Raw genomic sequence first — 25782 nt, 5'->3', positions numbered from 1 at the left:
AAAGGGAAGAATTAGGGTGGTGTTAGCCAAGAAAGTAAAAGCGTGAGAGAATTTTGTGTACTGTTGGAAATGGTTGAAAGTGCAAAGACTATATTTTTTGTTTGATGTGGAAAAAGTGATTGTGCGTGTTCTGGAAGAAAACTCAAAATATTGTGTGCATTAATTTATATGTTGTTTCTCTTGAAGCATACCAGAAATCATCTGGGAGAAAACACTGATCAGTAAGTTGTTTCTTTCTCTCTCGCCTTTCAGCGAAGATAAATATATTTAACTTTATAATGAAAGTTTCTGGCTTAAGCCCACGGATAATAGCCAAATGCTGCCATGGTCAAAGAATTTATTTCTGTACCTAAGTATTAAAAAAAGGAATAGAGCCATAAGATTTAGTAAATCAGTTCCTGGATGCAGGTTTGACAACACAGATCCAGGTGATTTTCAGTTTAGGAGGAAGCAGAAAACAGCTGTCTTGGGAGCAGAATATAATACAGGAAATCTGCTTGGAAATTGACATATCTATATGATTTTTTTATAAAATCTATGGGAACTTATAGAAACCAACATCCACAGGGATGTTACATTGATGGTTCAAGAAAATAAAGGGAAATGGAACCAATGAGGTGAAGAAAGGTTGTGCAGTGATTATAGATTTGTTAGAGCAGTCAAGGATGTGTTTGCCTTCTTGGCTCTGCTTCTGGTTCTACTGCCATGGCTTTGGTGGGTTACTGATCTCCAGTTCAGAAGACACGACATGGTCATGGAAGCAGCCCTCTTAATTTCAAACAGGCTTTAGGTCATGTACACACAGGAAAATAGGAGGAGTTGGGGAGTTATAAATCAGATAGGTTCAGTTTGTGGCAATTATGAAGCATTTGAATTATCTGTATGCATTACAAGATGGACAAATAATGATGACCATGGATTTGTCAAGAACAAATCCTATTAAACCATTAAGACCTTCTCTTAAAATAAGGTAATAGGAGCTACACAAAGAAAAGAAAGTATTAAAAAGTCATATATCTTCATTTTAGTAAAGCTTAAGACAATGTTTCTTGTGAATAAGCAAAGATGATATGGTCCAAATTGAAAACCTCAGGGTGTCAGAATAGGCAGGACCATTTCTGAGGAAGAGTTAGCAAAATGGGGCCATTATCAAAAGGAGAAATTTATTGAAAGAGGTTTCTCAAGGGTCTATCCTGTATCTGATAGTCCTTATAAAATACTCAAAGAACAGAGTAGAGACTGAGCTTGATATATTTGAAGAGGACATGAAGAAGAGAGCAGATAAAAGAATGTTAGAGAACAGAATTAGAATTCGGGGGAATTTGTCAAACTGGTTATGAGGGATTCTTTTAAGAAAAACACAAAAGATGGTATTCAATAGGTGCAATAGACATAGCATCATCAGTTCCCCAGATACAGGATGGGGAAAAGTAAACAGGATTACAGTTGCCTGGAAAAAATGTAGAGTGAATCACAGGCTAAGCACGAGTCACCACTGTTGCACTGTTGTAAAAAGGAAAATGCCATACAAATGGGATAGAAACAGGAAAACAGCCTGCAAAATAGGCAAAGCAATTATTTTGCTCTGCTACCTCATGGTACAGCCTAAATTTTAGTGTTTTGTTGTTTTGGTTTTTTCAAGTTTTTCACCTGAATCATGCTTGTCTTGGGGAATTTGTTTCCAGGATGACATTTAGTGTCTGCAGAAGAGTGCAGGGGAGTTTAAGCTTGATTACCAGTCAGACAACATTACATATCAGGATATTAATAGGACTGTTTGGAGTAATGAAGCAAAGAAGATTACAGGGTCTTTGAATTGGAAAAGACTGCTACAGGGAAGAAGCAAAGAGTCTGCTCTCCAGGCCAGCAAAGACAGACCTTTCACTAATGGACTAAAAGTGCAGTAAAGGACATATTTAGAGCATATATTAGAAAAAAAGACCTCTAGTGATAAGGGTAGAGAAACACTAGGAAAAAGAACCATACCGGGAAGGCTTTAAGAACAAGATTGAAAAAACAGTTATGTTACAACAAAAGAGTAGTTGATCCTGTCTTGGGGCATGGAAAATAACTGGAAAGGGTGATTTCTCAAGGTCATTTTCATCCTTATACTTCTAAGCATTTCTCTGTTCCTCAGATTTCCCTGGTTATAATATTCACCTCACAAATTTAAACAGGAGCAGGAGAAGGTCTGTTTTGAAAGTCCACATGTCAAAAAAAAATTAGGCAATAGCTCTAAGCTTGAAGGCATTCAGAAAACAGTTCTGGAAAGGCACTGTTATACAGTGCCGAATCAAAGTTAATCCATAGAGTTTGTCAAGAGAAAATGAAGGAGTAAATTTGCTGCATTTCACAAACATCTTCAAAAGGAAGATATTTCTCTTAACAAGAAGCAGGCTTGCAATGGACAGATGCTGTAGCTAGATGAATTTACCTTTTCAAACAACATTTCTATTTCTATCAGGGTTTTTTTACACATTAAGGTAGTGTGGTACATGTTAGCATAACCAGAGAAATCTTCAAAAGTACAATGATGGATTTGCCATTTCTCAAAAATAAATAAATAACAAGTTTTATTCTTTGAAATAAAATGAAGATGCCTTTTTTAAAAACAGCTACAGAAAGACTTCGGTGTGGGAATGCCTGGAGGAAATTCTACAGCTTTCAATATTCAGGTTAGACAAGATGATCATAATAATCTCCCTGGCTTTCAAATCTGTTTACCCAACTTTGTAGAGAGATGTAATGTTTACAGATCACTGTCAAATCTGCATAAATGGATTAGAAAAAGGCATGAATGAGCAATTACTCTTGTGACCTTTATGAGGTATAACACTTACTATTTACCAGGTCATTACATTACAAATTGTCACTTCTTTCCTCAGTTTTAACTCCATAGATTAATCTCTTTAACAGCATCTGGAGTTCCACAGAGTAATATATTTATATTAGCAGCATTATATATGACAGCAAATTTATACTATATATTATGGTATATACATCATAAGTTTATATATATATATATTTTAACCACACTAGTTTTCTACTTTTTGTTCCAAAGAGATATGCAGGGTGGTATTTCTTCTCTCCAGAGGGTCACATCTGCAGTCAGTCACTGTCAGCTTTGTTCTGGAGTCGCTGAAGGGGTAGGTGATGGTCACTAAACATCAGCTGGGGAAACCACCCACATCAGATTCAACAAAGTGCACCACACAGGAAGTTCTGCGTTGACAGTATTATCCAGGGCCCTATAGATCATAAGATTCCTGGATGCTGCTTGTGGAAATAGGAGGATTTGCCTGTGTGGATGCCAGTGAAGAAAGTACACATGCCTTTTATAAGGCTTCTGCTCTTGCAGAAGATTCTGTTCTTGCAGAAGATTAGCCTGGTTGTGCTGTTATAACAAATTCCCAAGGAATTGTGTGCATAAAAATACTGCTGAGCAGCCTTTTAGAAACAGCAGCTTAGAAGCGCTAAAGGCTAGGTGGCATTTTCACAAGCAAAACATTTGTCAGCTGGTCCTCACTTGGGGGGTTAGCACTTGGGAGGTTGACTCTTTAAAAGTTCAGGTTCCCTCTTAATAATTCACCTATTTAGGGTCTTTTACAACAGAGGTGAACATTCAGTCAAATCTGCAACCGAACTGCAGTTTGGCACTGAAATTTATCACTGGAATGAAATCTAAACTCATGGTTGCTCATTACAAAACCTTTTGGGTACACAGTTCCCTTTATGGACTCCCAGAAAAGTCAATGGGCTTTTTGGGCACAGGTCTCCCCTCTCAGAGGGCACTGGGCTGGGACCCAGGTGCACTGGGTGGGGCCTTCTGAACCCACCAACCTCTCAAGGAGCAGTTTTCTTTGGCACAGCTGATGACAGGCGTTCAATGAGAAAATTCAAACAAGCTGTCATGGAGGAAAAATATAATTTGGAAATGGGTGGCAAATGGTTGCACTTTTTTTTTAATCTTATGCCAACTTTACTTTTCTTGGAGAACCAAGGAGCTAATTTTCTGCATTGGATCTCAGCAGAAAACTGCAGTTACTAGTTACAACTTTGGAAACAATTATAGAAAAGATAGGTATCTTCTGCTTTTGTTTTTCCCCAGAAAGATTTACTGTGTAATGTTTTACAGAGCAGAGGTAAGAGTCAGAAGAGTATTGCTTATTCATGGTATGACATATTCCAGTCTACTAATTTAACCTGAGCAGTTTTAACCTACAAAAAAAAGGTTAGGAAATTTGTGGGGTTTGGCCATAATGCTTTTTATGGTGCTTTAAGGTTTTATGCAAGGTAATTTGCTTTCCTGTTAATAATTTGCTTTCCCATTAATGTCCTGCTTTGGGCTGGGTCGACATAACTGAGGAATGGACTCTTCTTTTTTGGTTTTTTTTGGGGTTTTTTTTGGTTTTGGGTTTTTTTGGTTTTTTTTTTTTTTTTTTTTTTTTTGTCTCATTGGTTTTCCTCTCCTTCCTGGTAAGATTTTGTCTGAATTCTGTTTTTGCAACCAAATATCGAACAATACCAGCAAAAAATGTAAAAGATCTCCTGACTCTTTCCATAAGGAAAAGACCTTGTGCTTAGAATCCCCCCAGGCAGCCAGCGGGTTTGGAAAGAAACATTTTTACTGGTTTATCAGGAAAGGAGGATGGATTTATGTCACCTGGGGCCAACAGCACTGCTTGAGTATTTGTGCCTGGGCTTTTGCCCCTCATCCATCCTTCTGCACCTCCCCTCGCAGAATCACCAAATGGCTGGGGTTGGAAGGGACCTCTGGAGACTGTCCAGTCCAACCCCCCTGCCAAGGCAAGGTCACCTGGAGCAGGTGACACGGGAACATGTCCAGGTGGGTTTGGAATGTCTCCAGAGAGGGAGACTCCGCAGCCTCCCTGGGCAGCTTCCCTCGCACCTCAGGCTGGAGTCCCAACACTACTGCTGGGTGAGTTTCTGCCTGTAGGGACAGTGCCTGGGAGCAGTTTTATTATCATTTATTACTGCTGTGGTTCACAGAATCGGCTGAGCTGGAGGGGACCCACAAGGATCACCGAGTCCAACCCCTGGCTCTGCACAGGACCGTTCCCAGACTCTCACCTGAGAGAGTCTGGGAACGGTCCTGTGCCTGAGAGCATTGTCCAAATACTTCCTGAGCTCTGCCAGGCTTGGTGCTGTGACCACCTCCCTGGGGATCCTGCTCCAGTGCCCAAACACCCTCTGGGTGAAGAACCTTTCCCTGACACCCAACCTAAACCTCCCCGGCACAACTTCAGGCCGCTCCGTCGGGTCCTATCATTGTTTTCCTTGCCGTAGTCAAGACTGTCATAATTAAGTTTGTATTTTTTGTTTTGCTCCTCACCCACGGCAGAACCAACACCCTGAAGGCCTTCAGGGCCCCCGGTTCAGCCTTGGGAGGGAGGGAGGCGGGCAAGGGGCGGGGTCTCCCTGTGAGGGGCGGGGTCTCCATGTGAGGGGCGGGGTCTCCCTGTGAGGGGCGGGGTCTCCCTGTGAGGGGCGTGGCTCCCGAAGGGGCGCGCCTTGGGCGCGGCGGCCCCTCCCGCCCGCATCGGTGGCTCGGCGCTCGCTCGATGTGCTCGGCTGGCGGCTGGCGGCGCCTGGCGGCGGCGGGCGCGGGGCGCTGTCGGGAGCGGGGCGGCCGCAGGTGCCGGATGCGAGCGGCGGCGGGCGGTGAGTGACCGGCCCCGGCCCCCGCCCCGGCCCCCTCCGGCTCTGCGGGGCAGCTCCGGCCCCTTCCCTTTCCCCCCCTCCCGCTTCCCCGGGGTGGAGGCTGTCCCCCTCCCTTCGGCCTCCCCCCGCCTTCCGCTCCCCGGGCGGGGTCGAGCGTCGCGTCCCCGCCCCGGCCCCGTGGGGCCGGAGCTGTCGGCGATGGCTGTCGGGGCTCAGGGGGCGTCGCTGGGCTGCGGTCGTCTCCCCCCCGGTGACTTCCCGGCTGCAGCGACTCTTCCTCCTCGCCAGCACCCCGCCAGGACGCCGGGCGCTGCCGGCTGGGCGGGGGGGGTTCCTGCCACCTCTGGCTTCCCCCGGGGACACACGATGTCCTGCTGGGTGAAGCTCCCAGGTCGGGAGAGGTCGGGCCCGGGCCGGGCAGCCCTTCCCAGCGCTGGTGGCGCCGTCCCTGCGAGCCAGGGCCCGGCAGCAGCGGCTCCGTGGCCTTTGCCTGTGTCTGACATGTCTGACAGCGGGCTGGGGGAGCGCCGGTGCTCGCCGGGCTGCACGGGCCGGGCCAGAGCTGTGCGAAGCCCCAGAGTTAAATAGGTTGGAAAAGACTTCCGACATCATGCAGTCCGACCCATGTGAAATGATGGGGTCGTTCGGCTCAATGAAGTGTGGGTGTGCAGGGTGGGGGATGGAGGAAATAAGCAGGGTAGAGAGGTGAGTCAAAGCTGGTTACTTGTAGGACTTGCTGAAAAGCTGGTTATTTGCAGGACTGATTTTATTTTTTGGTTTAGTTTTTTTTCTTTTTTGTCTTTGCATTTAGTTGTGCTATCAAGTTTCAGACACAGCTCCTCATAATGACTGAGTACATAGGCAAGTGCAATAGGAAAATAACCGGGTAAGGAATGTGGGAGGAATTGAAACAACATGCTGGTTGAGAGATGGTTGCTTTCATCCATATCTCTCTGGAAATATTACACTTCTCTGAGACTTGGATTTTTTTTCCTTAAACTTCCTACCCAGTGCTACATTTCTGGCTCATTTGGACTGCCTTGCAGTCCAGGAATGTCCATGAGCTGCGTGACCAAACGTCTTTTCTCCTTGCCTTTTCAAAATCCTAATTAGGAACCTGAAAATGTTCACTTAGCAAGGCATCAACGTCTGAAATTTGGGATGATCTTGTTTCCAGAAGAGAGTTTCCCATTCTGTCTAGTTTTACTGGTTTTTTAAATAGTCTTCCTCCTGCAATTTCCTCGCTTGTTGCAGGTTAACAGCTTCTAGCCATAGACTCAAAAGCTCTGAGTCAAAAGCCAGTAGAATATTAAGCCATCCTAGCTCTGACAGAACATGAGATTAAACCTAAACTCCAAATATTCATTGTTTAAAATGTAGTTAAAATCATAATCTCACTTCAGTTTTCCAGGTTTTCTGATCATTCTTATAACAAGTAAACAGTCTCCTTTCTCCGTTAGTGATTTCTCTGTGTTTCATTGCTGTAAGCTTTTTTTTGTTTGTTTGTTTGTTTTTCCTTTTGGTGATTTGGTTTTGCTTATGATAAAGTTGTCAGATCAATTAAAGGACTGTAATTTAAACAAATTTGTGGCTTAGAAAAACAGGTCCCTTTTCTTCCTTTAAGTTTTGCTCACCTGAAGAAGGAATGCTCTATAATTCTTACTTCCCTGTTTTTATTGTATCTTATCCCAGCTTGCACTGACCAGCAATAAGCAGCAAGAGGCATGTCTTGTTTCTGCTTTCTTTCCTATGATAGCTTAGTTTACAGTTCTTGTGGTTTATGCCCACTCCTTGGACAACAGTGTTTTTATTTAGATGGAATTTCTGTTGCCTGTTAAAACAGATGCAGTTATTTTCATTATACTGGTTGGACTTATCTCAGTGAAAATTATTTTAAGTTGTAATGGTAAGGGTGGTTTTCTTTGTGGAAAACATATTTTAGAATGTGTCAGAGGTGAAGCAATTTAATTAAAAGATTGTTATCCATCAAACTTATGCTGGCTTTTTTTTTTAAAAAAAGTATCAAGTTGTCTTGTATTTTTCTGGTCTTCATTCAATAAATGAAAATGTTTTTACAGACTTGATGGTTTGGGGTTGTTTTTAATGCTCTAATTGATTCTTAATATTTTAGAGCTAAGTAGCAGTCTAGGTTAATGAAATTCCAAATGAATTTTAAAAAAAGTAAAGTTCTTAGTCATGAACAGTAAAAGAAATCTAAAATTGTAGGATTTCTTGTGAGAGTGAGCAAGGGTTTTATGATAGCTGTTGAGAGCATTTGAGGCAAAACCGGACAGTAAAGACATTAAAATCTGTAATTCACCAATTGTTTCCCCTCGGTCTTTTTAGAATGAAACTGTATGCACTGATGCAGTCCATTCTTTATTATGCTGCTCTTCCCAGAGAAGCTGGACTAAAGCAAAATAACTAGGTTGACTAGAAAGGCAGAGGCCACTGACCTCATTTATTAATCAAAACTTTCAGATATGTTATGTTGAACCATACTTAATCAGTTTCTTTCAATGAAGTGATATGTTTAGCTGTAAATTCAGTAAGCCTTAATCACCGTATTTGAAAGGAAACATCAGTTTTGAGTTATTTTAATTCTGTTTATTCTGCGCTTTTCGACTTTCCGACTTCACTTAAAAAGAAAAAAAACAACAAAGAATGAAAAGAAAAAAGCATTTATCTTGATAGAATGGTGACAGAAGACAGTATAAAAGGTGTTCTTAAAACATGGATTCTGACAACTATGGAAAATATCCATGAAATAATACAGTTAGAGTTTTGTACACCAGGACAAAAGCTTGTGAAGCACATACAGACACTACCTGCGTGTATTTTGAATGCCTGTAGGTCACTATTTATTTATACAAACAGGCAAAGAAAACCTTCTTTAGGAGAAGTCAGAAGTACTTCATTTTACGGTCAGGGACTGGAAAATAGCACTGAGAGAAATGCAGATGTTTCAGTGAATTTAGTTTCTATGTGAGTTTTTCAGATATAGTGGAACCTACTGCTATACTTGAAGCCAGCTGAATGTTCAAAATCCAAAAACAGCTGAATTAGTATATTTTAGCAGAAGTCAGATGTTAGTTCTTCAGCTTAACTTTGACCTTCTGTCTTGGACCACCTACATTCTGTAAATCTGGGCTGTGCAACATTGTCTTTCAAATTACTTTTCCCAGGGGAGAAATATGGTGTTTGGTAATGGAGGGAATCTTGTTTGTAAAGGTGCTTGGAGGATGAGGGATGATGAGACAGCACATGCACAGCGCAGTCACGTCAGATTTATTTTTCATCTTTCATGTGAACATGAAAGCCGAGGTCTGTGTTTACAGCTCGCAAAGTGTGAGTTCAAAAATTTTGTGCTTTACCCTGAAGATTATTTTAGGGAATTTCAATCAGTATTTCTGTTCAAAAGCATGTGGATTATTCTCCCAGTGTCAAAAGTTATAATGAGAAGGGAAGGACAGCAGGGAGAAAAAAATAATTTTTGTGATATCCTGGAGCAAAAAAATAACCCTCCAAACCCCCCTGAAGCAACTTCCCTAGAAACCAAGTGATGACAGAAATGTTTGCAAATAATTGTTTATTGTGTGATTGCCGTGTTACGGGCTTTGCATAGGGAAAGGTAAGATACGTATTTAAAATTTAAAACAACACCAGGTCGTACGCTTCACTCCTCTGGAGAAATTCTTTGTAATTGTACTTTTTATATTATTTTGGAAGTATTTAGTGATTTTTCTCCAAAAAGAACTTGGTCTGTGTAGCCTTTTCTTGGCTACTGACGTTACTAATCTGCAGAAAGAATGTTCAGCGTTTTCATTAGAAAATACTGTGATTACGTCTGGTGATGAGTGTGAAAGCCCATGTTTCCTTTCTAATCTTGCTTGCTTTGTTTTTAAGGAAAACAAAGTTTCTGAGACACCAAGTCCTTAAGGGGTCTGATTTTCCCTTGACCTTAACAGAACTGCAGATTCCCAGATTTTCAGTTTTATTCTCAAAGACTTAGTGCTTAGGCTATATTGTGCAGAAACCAGTGGGGTCTCTGGCAGTGTAAAAGTGTCTGTGAATCAGATTACAGTATAAATCAGGGATTTTTAGGTATATTTAGACTTGTATTATTTTTCTCTTTGACACTGTTGATAACCCAGAATCGATGTACCCCATGTCTGGAAGTTCATCAAAAAGCCTGTATTAGTTAAAAATTAAGACTATTCTAAGTAAATGTTCCTTTTTAAATAGCCACTTTTGCATTGAGGACAAACTAAACTAATTTTTTTGAGATACTCATGAAATGTCTCAATTAAAAAAGCAATTACTTTCAGTTTTCTGTTTGGAAATTCAGTGAGTCTTGTGACATTTCAAATCTCACAGTGGTTTTAACAGGTATACCTTGGCTCTTGCTGGAAAACTACTCGTTGGATTTTCAGCCAAAAATTAAAAAGCTATGTATATAGTAGATGGGTTCTTTGCATGTTTCCTTAGTGGAGAAGGCAGGGGAGATTGTCTTTCTCACAAGACAACCTCACTATTCTGTAAGTGTGATTGCTCTGTACAGGAGATGGGATTTTAGACGGACGAGTGGGAATGAAGACTCATAAGGCAAAGAGAGGCTTTTGTTAAAAAAATACCTGTGCACACAGTCTGTCAGGGAAGTACTTGATTGTGTGTTGGACCATGTGAATTGAGAAAAATGCTCTAGCATATGGCTTGAGTACATCCCTGAACAAAGGCCTGAAAGAGGTGTTGGGGGGAGAACACAAAAAATACCAGAATTTCGGGAAAACAAGTGTATGTCTCGTCTTTTAAATATTTTTGAAACAAAAGGAACTGCTAAAATAGTCACACGGTAAGTGTAAGTGTTGCAGTCTTACATACAGGCATCCAAGTTAAAACTTCAACCATGTGAACTGTGTAATTACAGTGGTTATATAGTGTTTTTATAAAGAATATTGTATATAGTTACAGGGCTTAGAAAAAAAATCTGTGGTGTCTTGTTTCTTTTTTCTAGAAAAAAAATTCATCCCTTTGGGATTCATTTAGTTTATTTTTCTGAACTTCTGGATCTTTCTGCATGTATTTGCATAAACATATTTGAAAAATTTTGAAGCTTGAAGTACTGTTTTCGAATTTCTGCCTGTGAATAACATAAGATCGAAGGATAATGAGATATTAAAACTTTTTACCATTTTCCTATTAATTAAATGATGTACAAGAAATTAATCATAACTTTGGAACAAAAGAGGGATGAATGGCTTAACTGGAAGAGAGTAGGGTAATGACTTCTGGATGAAGCAAACATTGCAGAATGTTGAAGGTGGAAGCAGATGTAGGAAGATGTGCTTTGTGAGAATTTAGAAATTAATCGGAGATTTATAGCCATCTGTGATATGGTTTTGTATAAAGCTGAGTTGACTTTTTTATATATATGTTTATATATAGAGGTTTAAGACTTTACAATGTTGCTAGATTATAGTGATGTGTTACATAGTAAATACGGAAGCTTTTAACAAGTAGATGAATTAATTTTGGGGAGATGCAATATAATTTATAAGGAAAGTAGAGGAAATTTTGGGGAGAAACATCTGTGTTCAAACTTTCTTTAATTATATCTTCTTCTATGCTATTGACCTTTTCTAGGCAAGCCAGTATGACCAAATAGACATTCAGAACACTTAAATTGGTTTGACTTGAGTCTTGGTAATGAGTAGGTGCTGTTACATTGAATACATCAGCAAAACTGGTCATTCAAGAACTGGTATAAACCAGCATATTGACCTAATTAATGAATTGGGGGAATAAATTATTTTCAGTGTGAAGTTACAGAACTTTGTATGTATTTGTATGTACCAAAATGTATTTGGTAAGGTGAAATTTTTTTTAAATTTTTTTTTTCTCAAGGTTTTCACAATCACAGATATATTCATCCAGGTTTATAAGGCTGTTACTGACATTTGGATTATTGCAGTTTTGATGGTTTTGTTTAGTAGTGGCACTTGGAGATTGTCATTGACACTTAGGTAAAAAGATTTTGAACTGAGGTGAAAATGTGACTGTGGTTCTGGGCTGTCCAGATGTGTATGTATGAAATTAAATTTGTGTGCTGGTGAGCTTGATGGGGGAAGTATGTGTGTTCATGGTAGCAGAGCAGGGGGAAGGATATATTTTTTTAAAGTCAACTCAGTGAAATAGATTTTATGAGTCCTCAAACATTTTATTCTGCTTTCTCTGTTTGAACAGGTGACATAATTGGCAGATCAAATGATTTCTGAGCTAAAAGAAGCAAAGAACTCCCCCACTTTTTAAAAGTCTCTGTTCATCTGTATTATAGTTTATTGTTGGTTTTAATCTATTTTTAGTGTTTTGCTATTTTTACTTCTTGCTGCTGATGAGTTACAAGCTCAGTGTTATATGTTGGCTCATTAACTTCCTTCAGGTTGTTTATGGTATACAATGCTAACAAACAAAACTTCATTTTACAATGGAATTTTTTTGGAGAAAATTCAGCGTTTTGATGTCATAATGTCAGCTGTGTGGTTGATCTTTGTGGGGAATATCTCTCCTCTCTCCAAATAAATAACATCTCAGAACTCCCAATGTAAAAATAGATCAATATATAGAGGAATTTTTCACATTGTAACTGACAGGATGCTGTAATTTAAAATGTACAAGGAAGTGGATTTATACTAGTCTAGATTTTTTTTGTCTTTGACATATGATAGATAGAAGGTTAATTGATGTTAAATGGATGCTTTGTTAGCCCTTCATCAGCTGCTAAACTAGTACAGGAGGAGTGCAGATCATTGCTACAAAAGGCCAAGGCCAGTATGTTTTCTTAGTGAGCTTTATAGGTCTTTTTTCTTATCCCTTCCTTCTTTCCCTCCTTCCCAACCACACAAAACATAACCAGCTGTAATGATAGGAGGAGAGAGCAAGCAGCTTTTCTAAACACACACACACACTCACACACTCGCACTCCGGCCCCCTCTCCCCTCCTCATACCTCAGCAGAGTGACAGCTTCTAGATGTTGCGTGCGAGAGAGTTCAGCTGGTGCTGTGTGGTCTGGGTGTGTGGTCTCCAGCTCGACCGAGAGGCTGCTAACAGGGTGGATGAGAGGGAGCAACACTGTTTACTTTAATTTATTTCGGATGCCGGAACTGTGCCCGGAGTTTCTCCCGAGCCGGGTTCCACCGTCAGCGGTGTCAATCCCTCGCAGCTGCAGCCCAGGCTGCGGCGGGCGGTGAACTGCTCTGCCGAGGGCTCTCCCAGCATCTGCCCCGGGTCCAAGCCTTTTAATCCCTTGTGACTGAGAAATGTTAATGGCATCGCTGAGTGCTGTGATTATTTTGCTTTCATTCCGTCAAGATACATGGCCATGAAGATGTACCTTGCTGGGTTACGGCAAGCGGGACCGCTGAGATACTGAAGGGAATCTGTGAAGATGGTTCTGGTGAAAGCAAAACTGCTGCACTAGGTCCATGTCCACCCTAAAACTAAAAGGTCCAGTGTACCCTTTGTGGCTGATTGGAATATTCAGGAGCCCTTTGAAACAGCAGAGAGTATCATATGTCATTTAATACTGCAAGTTTTCTTTTCTGTGACCCTCTCTGTCACAAAACTTGCACATCTTCCCAAATTGGAACTGATTTTTGGGCGTGTAATGTTGTAGGTTAACATGTTTGTCAGTGTTAATATTGGCTTGAATCAACATGCCGGATATGACAGGGCAAGACAAATGAGGCTTTGTTTTTTCTGTGTGACAGTGAAATTACCCACTTCTTTATGTTTGTTCATCTTTTCATTATAAGTAGCTTAGTGGTGTTATGAAGAGTTTCTTTCCCCCTAAATGTAAGATTCGTGAGCACTTCTTGTTTAAATTGACAAGTCTTCTTTTATTATTTAAATAAACATGCATAGATTCTTAATATCACTTGGAATTTCAGCATTGTTTAGCTTATTCACTTCCCAGTCTTTTCTGGCAGGCTTGCAGGAATGGGCTTTATATTATTAATGCAGTGTTGAAGGCTGTGGCAATTCTAGGGCACTGAAGATCTCCAGAGGGGTTAATAAATGTCAGTTATTTTCACAGTGCTGCTTTTTGGATGCTTTTAATTCTTGGTTTATGTAGATTGTCTGTCTGAATTTATATTGTTGGGAAGATAAAGCACAGAAAAGGTTGTAGTAGTGTTTTTCATCATTTTGTAATGGTTTTGAGTACAAACATTCAGGAAACATTTTGCTTTGTCGTTCTTCTTGGGGTCATTTGCCATGTCCCTTCACTGACTTTGTCATAGTGTGTAGTACTCAGGAGACTCTCTGGGTTTTCTAGTGAAAACAAATTATTAGATTTATGTACTAGAAGCACAAGTTTGTGTAGTTTAAGGTTAAAAGGCCATCACCTACATTCTGGAATCTGAGTATTTATTGCTTGTTTAAAAAGGCATGTCATAAATCTTTTCATTTGGGAATTATTTAATGCTGTGATGTTAGTGTAACTCACTTATTGTTTTCAGGTTGGTTTTCTTGCGTTTTTTGTTTTTGTTTGAAGTAAACAACATCTGAAGCATGGGTGATGCTTTGCTGTTCTGCCTCATCATTTTTTAAATTGTATTCTATCACATATATATGATTAAGGACAAATAAATACCTGATACCTGAAGGTTTAAACACTTTCCAGTAACTTAGACTTTCTCAATGATGACAAATTGGGTTTTTCTTCCCTCCCTTCTTGACAGCTTTGATTGCATTTGCTAGATGACCATGAAACTTGCATTGACCTTGAGTCTGCCTTCCTTCAAAAGAATCTTTTAAGTTCAGTGTCTGTGACAAAGTATCTCTGAAAACTTTATTTAAACTGAATTTTGAATCACTGGAACAGTCTTGCTATTTTGTTTTAGAAATCAGAAACTCTGTTAAAACACTTCAGTCGCTAATTTTTCCCACTTATGAAATTAATAAGGTGGCAGCATATTGTAATCTTCCAAAGTTCCATGCCTTCAAGATGTTTGTAGTTTCCCTTTGGGATTTGAAATTACCAGCCAATTTAATATCCTTCAATCCTGAACATGGTTGTTCATGTATTTCTTATTTTGGTGGTACTTGCAGAATGTAATAAAATGTAGAAACTAGTTTGCTTTACAGAACAGGTATGGTAGCTCTTGGCGTTTTATTTTTGGTTCCTTCTGTGTTTGCCATTGAAAATTGAATGAGGAAACCTATATATGAACTCTCATTTCAAAACAACGTAAAACTGAAGGCTTAAAAAACTAAAAAAAAAAAGAAAACCAAAACCAAATAGACCTGTGATTTCCCTTATGCTGGGGCATATTTCAGTGCTTCATTATTTATTTTAAACTGGGTTTTCTTAGGATAAATGTGGAAGATGTCCTCTCTTTAGCAAGATTTTAATGCTCAGAATTGCCTGGATTTTTTTTTTTTAACCAAACCTTTGTGAGAGGACAGTTTATTTGAGAAACTGGTGCAAAGACAGAGACATTGTTTATGAAAGGCATTTTTCAAGAGGACTTTGTAGTAGGTGGTCTTTGCAGAGGTTTTCTACCTCCTTGTGCTTTTATAACAAGAATTATGAGAGAATAATAGAATAGTATGGGCAAGATCGTGGGAGCAGTCAATCAGATATCCACATTAAATTGTTAGGGAGATACTGTGAGGAAATGAGGTTAAAAAAAAGGGTGGAGAGAAATAAAGAGAGAGCACTCTGCTAATGTAGAAGATTGTCTGTTGTAAAAACCAGTCTTGTTGAAACCTCTTCAGTGAGCCTAGCTCCTGAGAAGAAAGACCTTGTATAGAAACTGTCTTGCTGCACTCTCCTTGTCTGCTGGAGAATCAGTCCTTCAGGAAGAGGGCTGTTTTAATAAAAATACTATTTTATGTGTAATACATATTTTGTAAAGAATAGATTTTATCTTTAGGGAAGCATACAGAATTGCAACAAAAGCTCGGAATTAGGTGGTTGTCTGTTTTGTGAAATGAAAAAGTAATTTATTGTCAGATTTGCCTTAAATATTTTTTAAGAAATTTAGGAACTTGCCACAGCATTATGGTGGCTAGGCTTCCCAGTAAGCACCTTAGTCATGTTAGCTATGGACACCTGTCCTAAGAAGGAGAGGAAATATTATAAATTAATTGAAGGCTCCCAAGCATTTGCTTGATATTTATAATAATGGCATATTACAAATAGTTCCACTCTTTGAAATAAATGAAAGAAATTGCTGTTTAAAAATAATAATCATAGAGCATCTCAGTGTTGTAGTGCTTTGAAATGTGCTGAGATTTACTGTGGTATTCTCATTCCAGTGAGGTATTTTAAAGCAATTCTGCAGTAAGTATGGAAATACTTTAGAAGAAATACTAGATCTCAGGAGGCTCAGCGTTTTTATTACATTTATTCAGCTCATCATGAAGGGGGATCTAGTGCTGATTTCTGAAATCCAGAAAAATATGTTGTAATATTACTTTTGAGTTTTGGTATTGAGACAAGCTAATTACCTGTGTACTTGGGTATTTTGAAAGCAACAATAGCTGCAATGCAGAGGAACTATAACATTTGGGAGGGGGTCAACCAAACAATACCACACAAATAATACTACTGTAGCTTCTATTTTACTTGTTTTTCTCAAGGATTTTCCTCTCCATATTACCTGATGTTCCTGAAGATGGCTTTTTTACGTCAGTGTAACTGATTAATATTCCACATAAATATTTACAAAAAATGGCTCCAAAATAAAAGAACTGTTTTATATTGACTAACTGGTATCTAGATACATGTTGCTTCCTGCAGAAGGTGGTTGTGTGCATGGAAGGACCTAACACCGTCCTTGAGCTCTGCTGAGGATCTGTGAGGAAAGCTGCAAAGACTACATAGATGAGATTGTGAGGAATAGATGCAGCTTATTCTCCTCCTTCTTGGTAAAACTAGGGACCTTATTTTTCTCTAGGATCATATTTTTATTGTGCTGCCCACTGTTTTGTTGGGAAGTGGTGTGGTGGTGTTTTGAATGCCGCACAGATGAGAGGAAATCTGGGCAAGCCTTATGACTCGAAGATTAGGGATGTTGACAATAGATGAGGTCTGTCTTTTTCACCTGTGGTGAGTTAGTGGATCAATAGTTCTGCAGATGATATGTCTAGACAGGAAGGCTTGGAGTAGGCCATGTGAGGTAAGAGGAATTACCAAGGTGTCTGGATTTGAAAGGAGAATAGAATAGTAACATCCTTCTCCCTCCCTGCTTGAACTTATGGGTAAAGTCAGAGGGACAAGCGATAGGATAGGGGCAGAAACAGTTTGTCTGCAAGATGAGGACCTGGCCTCAGTTTTGGGATGAAGCAGGGACTGTCTCTGTGCGAGAGAGGAGGAGGAGGAGAAGCCAGTTCAGTGAAAGAAATAGGAGCAGGCCACTAGAACAGAGCACAGCCTTCTCTTCCATAGCTGGAGATGTCTGTCAGCTGATTTCTTTGTAATCTGGTAATACAGTTCTTTTCTTCAGTGCTGTTCTTCCCTTATAGCCTGCATCTGCTACTATCTACTTGACTACTTGCTTCTCCAGCCTCATGTTGGGTTCATGTAAAATGTTCTGATAGTTTACATGTAAGACTATTAAGAGCACCTATATAACTTAATTTCTTTTTCATAAGTTGGTTGTTTGCAAAAAAACAGAGAAACCAATGATTTATTAAACACATTATGTAATTTTTAATGTCAACAAGTATTACGAGGTTTGCCAGAGAAAGATACAAAGCCAAACTAGTATGCATTGTGTGTGTTATCATGGGCCCTTACCAGCCTTCCTTCATACACTGGACATGGCTCACATACTGCAACTTACTATGTTCTTGCTTGTTCAACATGAATTTGAATCTCTTATTAATTTCACACTATGTTCAATTAATTGAACATAGTGTGCAATTAATAAGAGATTCAAATTGTTCAGTGTGAAAAGCTCTCTGAAGATATTAATACTTCTGTTGTGTTCAGGGTATCTAAATGCCTTTTCTATGTCAATGAATTTGTTTTCAAAAGTAGCTTTTGAAATGAGTGATGGCATTCCTATTTTAAATATGTAAAACCAAGACACAGATATTTGAAAACAGACATATTTATAGAATTGAGATGGTTTAGGAACTCAGTATTTCAGAACATTGTGCAGTATTCCCTTTATTCAGGATGCATTTCACACTGACTTCATGTGTGGCTGTGGGCTCCGAAGTTGGATCAGAATTCAAAGTTTTGTTATAGGTGACCTGCTATGCATCTGTGGTATGGACAGGCAGAGACAGGAGATCCTGTATTTGATTACTTTTAGCATGAGATCTTCCTTCCAGTTCCTGCCTTGTCTATTTCCATCTTAATTTTCAGTGTGTGTTCCAACTTTGGAATGTGAAGAATGAAATCAGCTGGTGGGAGCTTCTTTGATTCTTGTGTCAGACCAAGATACTACCAGTGAAAAATGTGGGGGGGGGCTGTGTAGAAGCATGGGGTATCTTTGTACAATGAAAGTATTTTGTATATGCAGGAGCAGCTGAAACAAGTGTGTCTTAATTATAGTATGTCTTAACTGCAGGTACTTGGAAACTGCAGTTTTGCTGCTATTTATTATTAGAGATGATTTAGAGAGTTTCTGGGTTTCATGGACTTGACATTTGCAAATAAAAGTAGAAAATACATTTTGGTTAAAAAAACCGGTAGCTAAGAAGAGCCTTATGAAGCTTGACTTATATTCCACATATTTTTTACCAACTTGAACTTCCAAAATTGTTTACTGTTGTATGTGTGTAACTGAGGTTTTGGAATGGTGATGGTATTTAATAAAAGTTGTAATTCAGGTTATACTGATCATATATATATACTCAGCTTCTTATAGGTGTTTATAGCTGCAGTGCTACACAAAGGAAACTGCTAATAAAAACTAGACATTTGTGATCAGTTGCATAGTAAAATAAATGTAGACCATACATTGGTACCATGTTTGTTTGAGCTACAGAGCTCTTTAATGACAGAGCTAATTAAACTGGTCTGAGTTGACTAAATTTAAGGTGCAAAGGAACACTCTTCTGGAAATGGTTCTTCAATAATTTTATGTATATTTTTGTGGATATGTTGGGGTATTGTTTGTTTTGTTGATGATCTCTGCTACTGCAGTATTTGCAAGTCATGTTCTAATTTTCTCAGTGCATGTTAGCATTGATGCTTTATACAAATAAGTGCCAAGTGCTTCCTCACATGGGACTGTCTATGTCAGTAGGTCTTATTTTGATGGAGAAGTTGTCCAAATACGTAATCATAGTCTATTACTTATTTTAGATTATCAGTTCTGAACTTTCTAAGGAATACAATAATAATTTTCAAATAGAAGTTGTAATAGACTCTTTGAATACTGAGATATGTAATTTGAAGTCTGTGTATACATCTTCATTAAGCATTCAGAAGGTTTAATATTTTTCTGAATATACTTTTTCTTTCAAAAAGCTATATTTAACTTTTTTAAAAGTGCAAAGAAGGTATAATTTTTCTTTATTGTTTTATGACTTTCAAAAAAAACTTTGAGTGGTGCTCCATATTTACATTTGTATTTCCCTACCATTTTAGAAGAACAGGTTGAAATTATTTTAATAACTTTTATATAATTAATGGGGTTTTAATTCATTATTTCTTGATGAACAGATAAAAGCAGCTCACACTGGTGAATAGTCATCATGTCTCGAGCACGGCAGCCCCCACTTGTAACCGGTATCTCTCCCAATGAAGGCATTGCATGGACAAAAGTGACAATTAGAGGAGAAAATTTGGGTACTGGACCTACAGATCTCCTAGGTAAGTTGAAAAATCACCCTTTTGGTATGGCAGAAGGTAACATTTTGGATATGATTAGAGATAAATTTTTCGCATGATAGAATCTGTGTTGAATGTAATGAAGAATGTCCTTTACACTAATACATACTTGAAGCCATAAATTCAGAGACACTACCTGATGTGTAACCAACCAGACTGACTCTACCTTTTTAGATGAACCTTTAATCTGACTCAGCATCCTGTGCTGAACATGAAATGCTTTTTGCAGTGTACTAGAAGAGGGTAGATGTAATGAGATTCTCCTTTGTTATTTTCTCAGGAAGTGAGAATTTCCTCTTTGAAATTTTCATGTCAGAAGTGTTTTCAGTGTATTCAGAAAGTCACTGGGGATTTTCTCTCCCAGATTTGCCCTAAACCAGGTCATTGCTATGCCTTGAATTAAAGTTAGTTTGTATATCTGTAGCAGTTATGATAAAGCAGGTTCAGTGATTTAGCTACACAATATGTGAAGAACCCTTTTCATTACTGTTTTGATTTTTAACATGGTAATTTCATTAGAATCGTCGTAGCTCCTATGCTGAAGGAGGGACAAGATCTTTTCACTGATTCTCCTGGTCACAGACCTTGTTCATTACTGCTTTGTTGCTTCTTATTCAGGCTGAAATGTCTTAGCTTATTTAATTTTTTTGCATGTATCCTTGGCCTTTCTTCTTGCTCTTCAGTGAATCTCTTTTACTTTCACTAAGAGTTGTGGGTGACACATCTTGGTTATGTGCACTGTTCAGGATGTGAATGCCCTGTGGCATAACACTGTACTTTCACTTTTGTTTTGTGTTTCGGCCATAGAGTTCTGTTTTCTGTGTAAGTCCTACTGAGAATCAAACTAATGTTTTTGTTGTTCTGCCTACTATAGTTCCATGATTAAATGCATGAGGATTAGTAGCCAGTTTGAGGGTGCCATCTATGAATTTAAGGTTTTGCATTGCTGCATCTTGTCTTTGTTCAGTGAATTTCAGCCGTTATAGTGCATCGCTCAGTCTAATAAGTTCTGGCTTGCATTTTTCTGGGATTTATGGTTTTCACGCTCTGAATAAAAGAAAATCGTCAGCAAACTTTATAACCTCTTTATCTTGTCACATATAAGTGTCCTGAACACAGGTGATCTTGGCATATACCATGTGGAAACTTTCCTCAGTCAAATCACATCATATACTGTAACTCTATTTCTGTGTTGCTGAGCTATTTATCCATTAGAGGGTCATATCCTATAGCTGCATCATTTTCTTAAGCCTTTCAAGAAAAACTCAGTATAGGCTCCTGGAAATCCAAGTTAACTGTAACTACTGAAATTTCCCTTTTTTTTTTTTTTTTTGTAAGTTACGCATATGTGTACTTCAGTAGTCACGTTAGAGACAATTTCTCTAATTTGTTGAGGAATCATGACTCCTCTGAAGGCCATTGGAATTTTGTTTGGCTTTTCTAGAAAAAATATTTCGCTTCATGGCTGTAAACCAAAGTTCACAAATTCCATTCATGGCCACCACAATGAATGGCCAAGCATAAGCTACTACAGTTTTCCACTCCACTTCAGTTTGCTGTCTCTTAAAAGGAGAAATAGTATTTTCCTGAGCTGCTAGGTGAGGTTGCGGTACACTATAGGATTCATATTGGAAATCTTCAAATAACTGATGATGTTAGGGGTGAGTATATTTCTGTGTATTTGTTTGGCTGATATACTTCAATAGCCTCATTAGTTCATTGGTATGATCCTCTTAGAAATGATCAGTGCTATATTCTTGGAAGGATGACATGTCCTGAGCTGTACCTCAGTATTACAGCTGACCAGCTGCTGATACTTCTTCTTATATTTCTTTCATAGTAATATTTGTAACACACAGCTGCTAATAATTTTATGCTTTGAGGTAAAAATAAATAATGCATTGCCTTATTTTCTCCGTTGCTCAGTTGTCAGCTTTCTCCAGGAAGTGACCAAGGCCCCAGATAGCTAAAGAATTCTTTTAATGGTTAAATTAGTCATGTAAATATTCCCTGTTACTTGAATGGAAATACTTGGAAAAGTGAGGCTTTGTAGGCATGAGAGTTAAGCAAGTTTGAGTGAGGTCTTTATAAAGTTTAAAAAGTTTGAGATGCATTAGTGTAAAATGAAAAGCAAGAAACTTTTTTCTGTGTATAAACACAGTATCACATAATAGAAGAACATTCTTTTGGTTTCATTTAAGAGAGACCCTTCTAGTAATCTCTTTGTGTCTTTGAAATAAAATGAACTTTTTATTTGTAACTCTATAGCTCATGGTAAAAAATGTCAAATCCAGGAGGTACCTGTAACATATGTGTTTTCATGGTTTAGATTGTCTTTTAAGATATTTGTAGCCGTATTTTTTAGACATTGTAAAATTGTCCGTATATGAGCTTAACCAAAATCGGAAAGTCTCCGTAAGAGTGTTACTTACACCTATTTATAGAAAGGCACATAAAAATTAGAAGCTGAGAATGATGTTCTCAGAGATCTTTATAAGATGCAAAGGATTCCAATTAAGTTTTACTTAAAGGGAAGTTTCCTATTTCTGGAGAAAAATGTGGTAACTGTGCTGTCAAAACTTCTCCCCCAACATGCTTTTATTTGTTTTAGAAATTGTGTTGTGCCGTTATTGTTTCATGTGGTATATAAAATCTTGATAGGGACTTAAGTTCCTTTTGCACTTTTAAGATACAGGCAAAGGCCATTTCCTGCCACTTGAAAAGTATTGGACCTTGTATCTTGATGTCTTGAGAGCTTTTGGAACCTCTGATGAGTAGACAATAACTGATACACGGATCTTCATACAATTACTATAGCTTAGTTCTGGATTTTAAAGTATTGCTCAATTGAACCATACATTCAGAAAATATGGGGTGAAAACACTTTATAAATTGCTCGGGCAAAGTATTTCAGTTAGTCTTAGTTCCTATCACAGTTTTTTTCCTTTAGAGAAGATGCAAACATAAAACTGTAAGAGATGTAACAATATAACATAAGGTTATATTATTGCATATATGTAATATGCATCCTAATGTATGGGTTTTTTCTTTCCTGCATGAAACTAAAACCTGACCTGATTAAAATTTTATGAGTAAATAATCAAAATATTTTTTTATGTCTTTCTCTGTGTATATCCTGTTTCATCCCACTCCCCCTATTTTATTCAGAAAGAATATTTAAGAAACAAAGCTACTGTCCTTTCTCAAGTAAAATTAATTTCAGTTGTAATAAGATTCAGTGCATTTTTTTAATTTTTGGATTTCATTTTCAGGATAGTTTTTGGCAGGGAGTAGTGCATTTTTATGTCTGACAGCCGTGAAAACTGCCAAATTTCTCTGCTGTGTCATGTCAGAGACTTAAATTGTGGGAGAAAATAAGTGTGAAGCTTTGGTACTAAGCCACATATGCTGACCCTTTTCTGTCTCTAAGTATTTTCTAAATTGGTCAGAGCTTTCTAGAAATTAAAAACAAAAGTCAAGCCAACAGGGAAGGAACTGCTATGCCTGACTAATTTATTCTGCAGTACAGCCAACACACTAGTACAGCCTTGTTCTTTTGGACATAAGGCAAAATGTCTCTGGATAAGGGTGTTATTTAAGAAGAACCTAATGAAGTTTTTCTCCAAATTGATACTAGAGCAGTTAGAATCTTGCCTGTTTTCCAGGACAGCAGAACTCCAGCTACAAATATGGAAATTGTTCTTCTAGATCTGAGAAAATAATCCATCTATTCCAGCATCCAGAGTCCTGATCTGACCAGAACCAATCAGTTGGTTGTGATTGGTTGATGATTGGTTTGATTGATCAGACCAATTTGACATGAAATCTCAGGAAGCCTTGGACCTTAAATTAAGGTGCACCTTGACTCCTAAGTCATGAGAGGTGTTATTGAGCACTGAAGCTTGTAAGTCTCTTCCTATGAGAAAAGACCTTCTTGTATTTCATAGTTTGTCATTCTTCTTGTGAGAAAGTGTAGAATAGGGGATAAATGAGCATTACATTATTATTCTTTTATATAACAAGGGCAGTTTATTCATCAGAGTCAGTCTTGCATTGTGGATTTTTTTATAGAAGAGGTTGGGATGGAATATTTGTTAATTAATAGTACTTCAGCCAAAACAGCCTTTTGTGTCTACTGAAGTATTGCTAAACAAATAAGGTTGAAGAAACTTTGTTCATTGTAAATATTTTACAGAGAGTCTTCTTTTTATTCTGTGAAAGTCATAATAGACTGAACTTGTGAAAAATTTGCTGTGTGCAGCTTTTAAGGGAAGTTTCACAGAAATGCAATACTGAACAGCAGTTCTCCAGTGTCTTGCAGACAGAAAATCTATTGTTCTGTGTGAAGTAAAAGTTGCAGTAGCCCAAAAGTGGTGGAAGAGATTAAAAAAGTTTCAAACTGCACTGCTTGTATCTCATGAATTGTCACTGGGACAAAAGACCTGAAGTCACCTAGCAAGCATCTAAAAAACATATTCTTTGACTGTAATTAATTGGCTGTAGGGGACTGATGAAGGGTTATATATTTATATGTAAAACATGTGTAGCATCATAAATGAATTTGCATTGCAGAATTTCAAAAGATACTTCTATTAACAGAATTATATTTCTTTTTTTTTTTTTTTTATTCTTTTTCCCAGGTTTAACAATCTGTGGGCACAACTGTCTCCTCACTGCAGAATGGATGTCTGCCAGTAAAATTGTGTGTCGAGTTGGACAGGCTAAAAATGACAAGGGAGACATTATTGTTACTACAAAGTCTGGTGGCAAAGGAACTTCAACTGTTTCCTTCAAACTGCTTAAACCTGAAAAAATAGGTATATTTCTTGTTCAAATCCACATCTATTTTCTTTGCTAAGAAAATGTATGACTGAATGCCTCTTTGTATAAAATGTATGTTTGAAATGGATCCACCTCAGGACAATTTTCAGTTGTTTAGAAAAATGCAGAGCATATAAATAAAATATCCATATATATATATATATATAGAGAGAGAGAGAGAGATAGAAACTCAGGGTGTAGGTAAAATTATTCCTTTTTCAATATCTTGATAAAATCCTCAGTGATGAATGAAAAGTAGCCCTTTATTTTTCTTTACAGAATAGCTCTAAACTTCTGAAATTTTAGAAAACTTAATAACTGATCTAGTAATTACTCTTAAGTGTAGTAGATAAATACAAAGTCTGGACCAGCTCATGAGCTTTACACCTAAATCCTGAGCTGACAGTTAATCCTTTAAAGAAAGTTAAGTCCTCAGTGCCATTTCTTATTTGTAATTCAAACCATCCTGCAAGACAAAGTCTTAAGTATTTCTCATGAGATGCTTAACCATTGAAATTATTTTGCCAAGCATTCTAGGACCTCTGCTTAACCTAGAATCCAGTCTAAATACCCAGTGGATTGAAAATGTTTCTCTCAGAACCCCTCATTGATGAGCTGGATAGTTATCTTTTCTAACACAGGAGTTCCCACAAGAACTGTTTTAGGCTTTTATTCTCAGCCCTTCAGTGACAGTTAAATAGCATGTTAATTCTCCCAAGCTGCACTAATATCTTAATAATAGAAAGGTGAAATGTGTAAGTGCAAATGTTATACAGTGGAGCTTTTGATGATGAGAGAGGAGAATTCATATTTGAGAATATGGGAAAGTGTGGGGATGAAGTAATTTCTGGTGTTGTATCTGATGGGTTTGTTAAAGGAGGGCAAGGCCAAGGGTATGGCTGGCTCCATTTTCAGCTGAGATTCCAGGACATATTGTGCCTCACCTTTATGCATTGTCTGTGCTAAGGCACTGGAAGCAAAGTCAGTTCTGTGTCCTTGAAGTCGTTTATCTTGGCATGTGGCCAAAGTTCAGTTACCTTTTGGATAGCAAATGGGATAGAAAAAGAATCTTCCCTAAAATATGCAAATAAGAAGACTTTCAGTTAATTGCTCTTTTGAAAGTAGCAAATAACAAGGTTTGGACAGAAACCAAAATACTTGCAGGAATGAAAATACTAATACTTGGTGGTCAGGAAAAAGCTTCTAATGTACGTGAAACTGCACTCTGCAAAAGGATAATGTTTGATGCCCAGCCATGAATACCTTTTCAGCAGCAATAATAAAATAATTTAGCATAATTGCATCCAGGCTGTTTTGCCATGTATCTTTCAATATATTACCTAGGCATGCATTTTATATTTATCAGGATTTTTCAAATTAATTCAGTATGTTAGAAGTTGATGGTGCTGGACTACCCTTGTTGTTT

At 38.1% G+C, this 25782-nt stretch overlaps 2 protein-coding genes across 5 annotated transcripts in view; one reads left to right on the top strand and one right to left on the bottom strand.

Annotated features, from left to right (window-relative positions):
- The window catches only part of EXOC2 (exocyst complex component 2), a 491144-nt gene that overhangs the window by 358470 nt on the left and 106892 nt on the right, over positions 1-25782 (top strand). For 3 of the 4 annotated variants that reach the window (XM_050970538.1, XM_018926318.3, XM_050970537.1), the window contains 2 exons: positions 19368-19517; positions 24176-24352. In XM_050970538.1, coding sequence (XP_050826495.1) covers positions 19400-19517; positions 24176-24352 — 295 coding nt within the window. In that variant the 5' untranslated portion in view covers positions 19368-19399. Of the gene's footprint in view, positions 1-5562; positions 5683-19367; positions 19518-24175; positions 24353-25782 lie in introns of those variants that run through there. The other variant, XM_030228355.2, reaches the window with a different exon arrangement.
- On the bottom strand, positions 5264-13012 carry LOC127059257 (translation initiation factor IF-2-like). The gene is made up of 2 exons (XM_050971017.1): positions 12839-13012; positions 5264-6244 (listed from the first exon to the last, which is right to left on the bottom strand). The coding sequence occupies exons 1-2, from the start codon at positions 13010-13012 to the stop codon at positions 5264-5266; spliced, it is 1155 nt and encodes a 384-aa protein (XP_050826974.1).

Source organism: Serinus canaria, chromosome 2 (genome assembly GCF_022539315.1).
Source record: "Serinus canaria isolate serCan28SL12 chromosome 2, serCan2020, whole genome shotgun sequence".
Lineage (NCBI taxonomy): Eukaryota > Metazoa > Chordata > Aves > Passeriformes > Fringillidae > Serinus > Serinus canaria.
The sequence above is the reverse complement of the archived record's forward strand: the minus strand, read 5'-3'. Positions and strand labels throughout refer to the sequence as shown.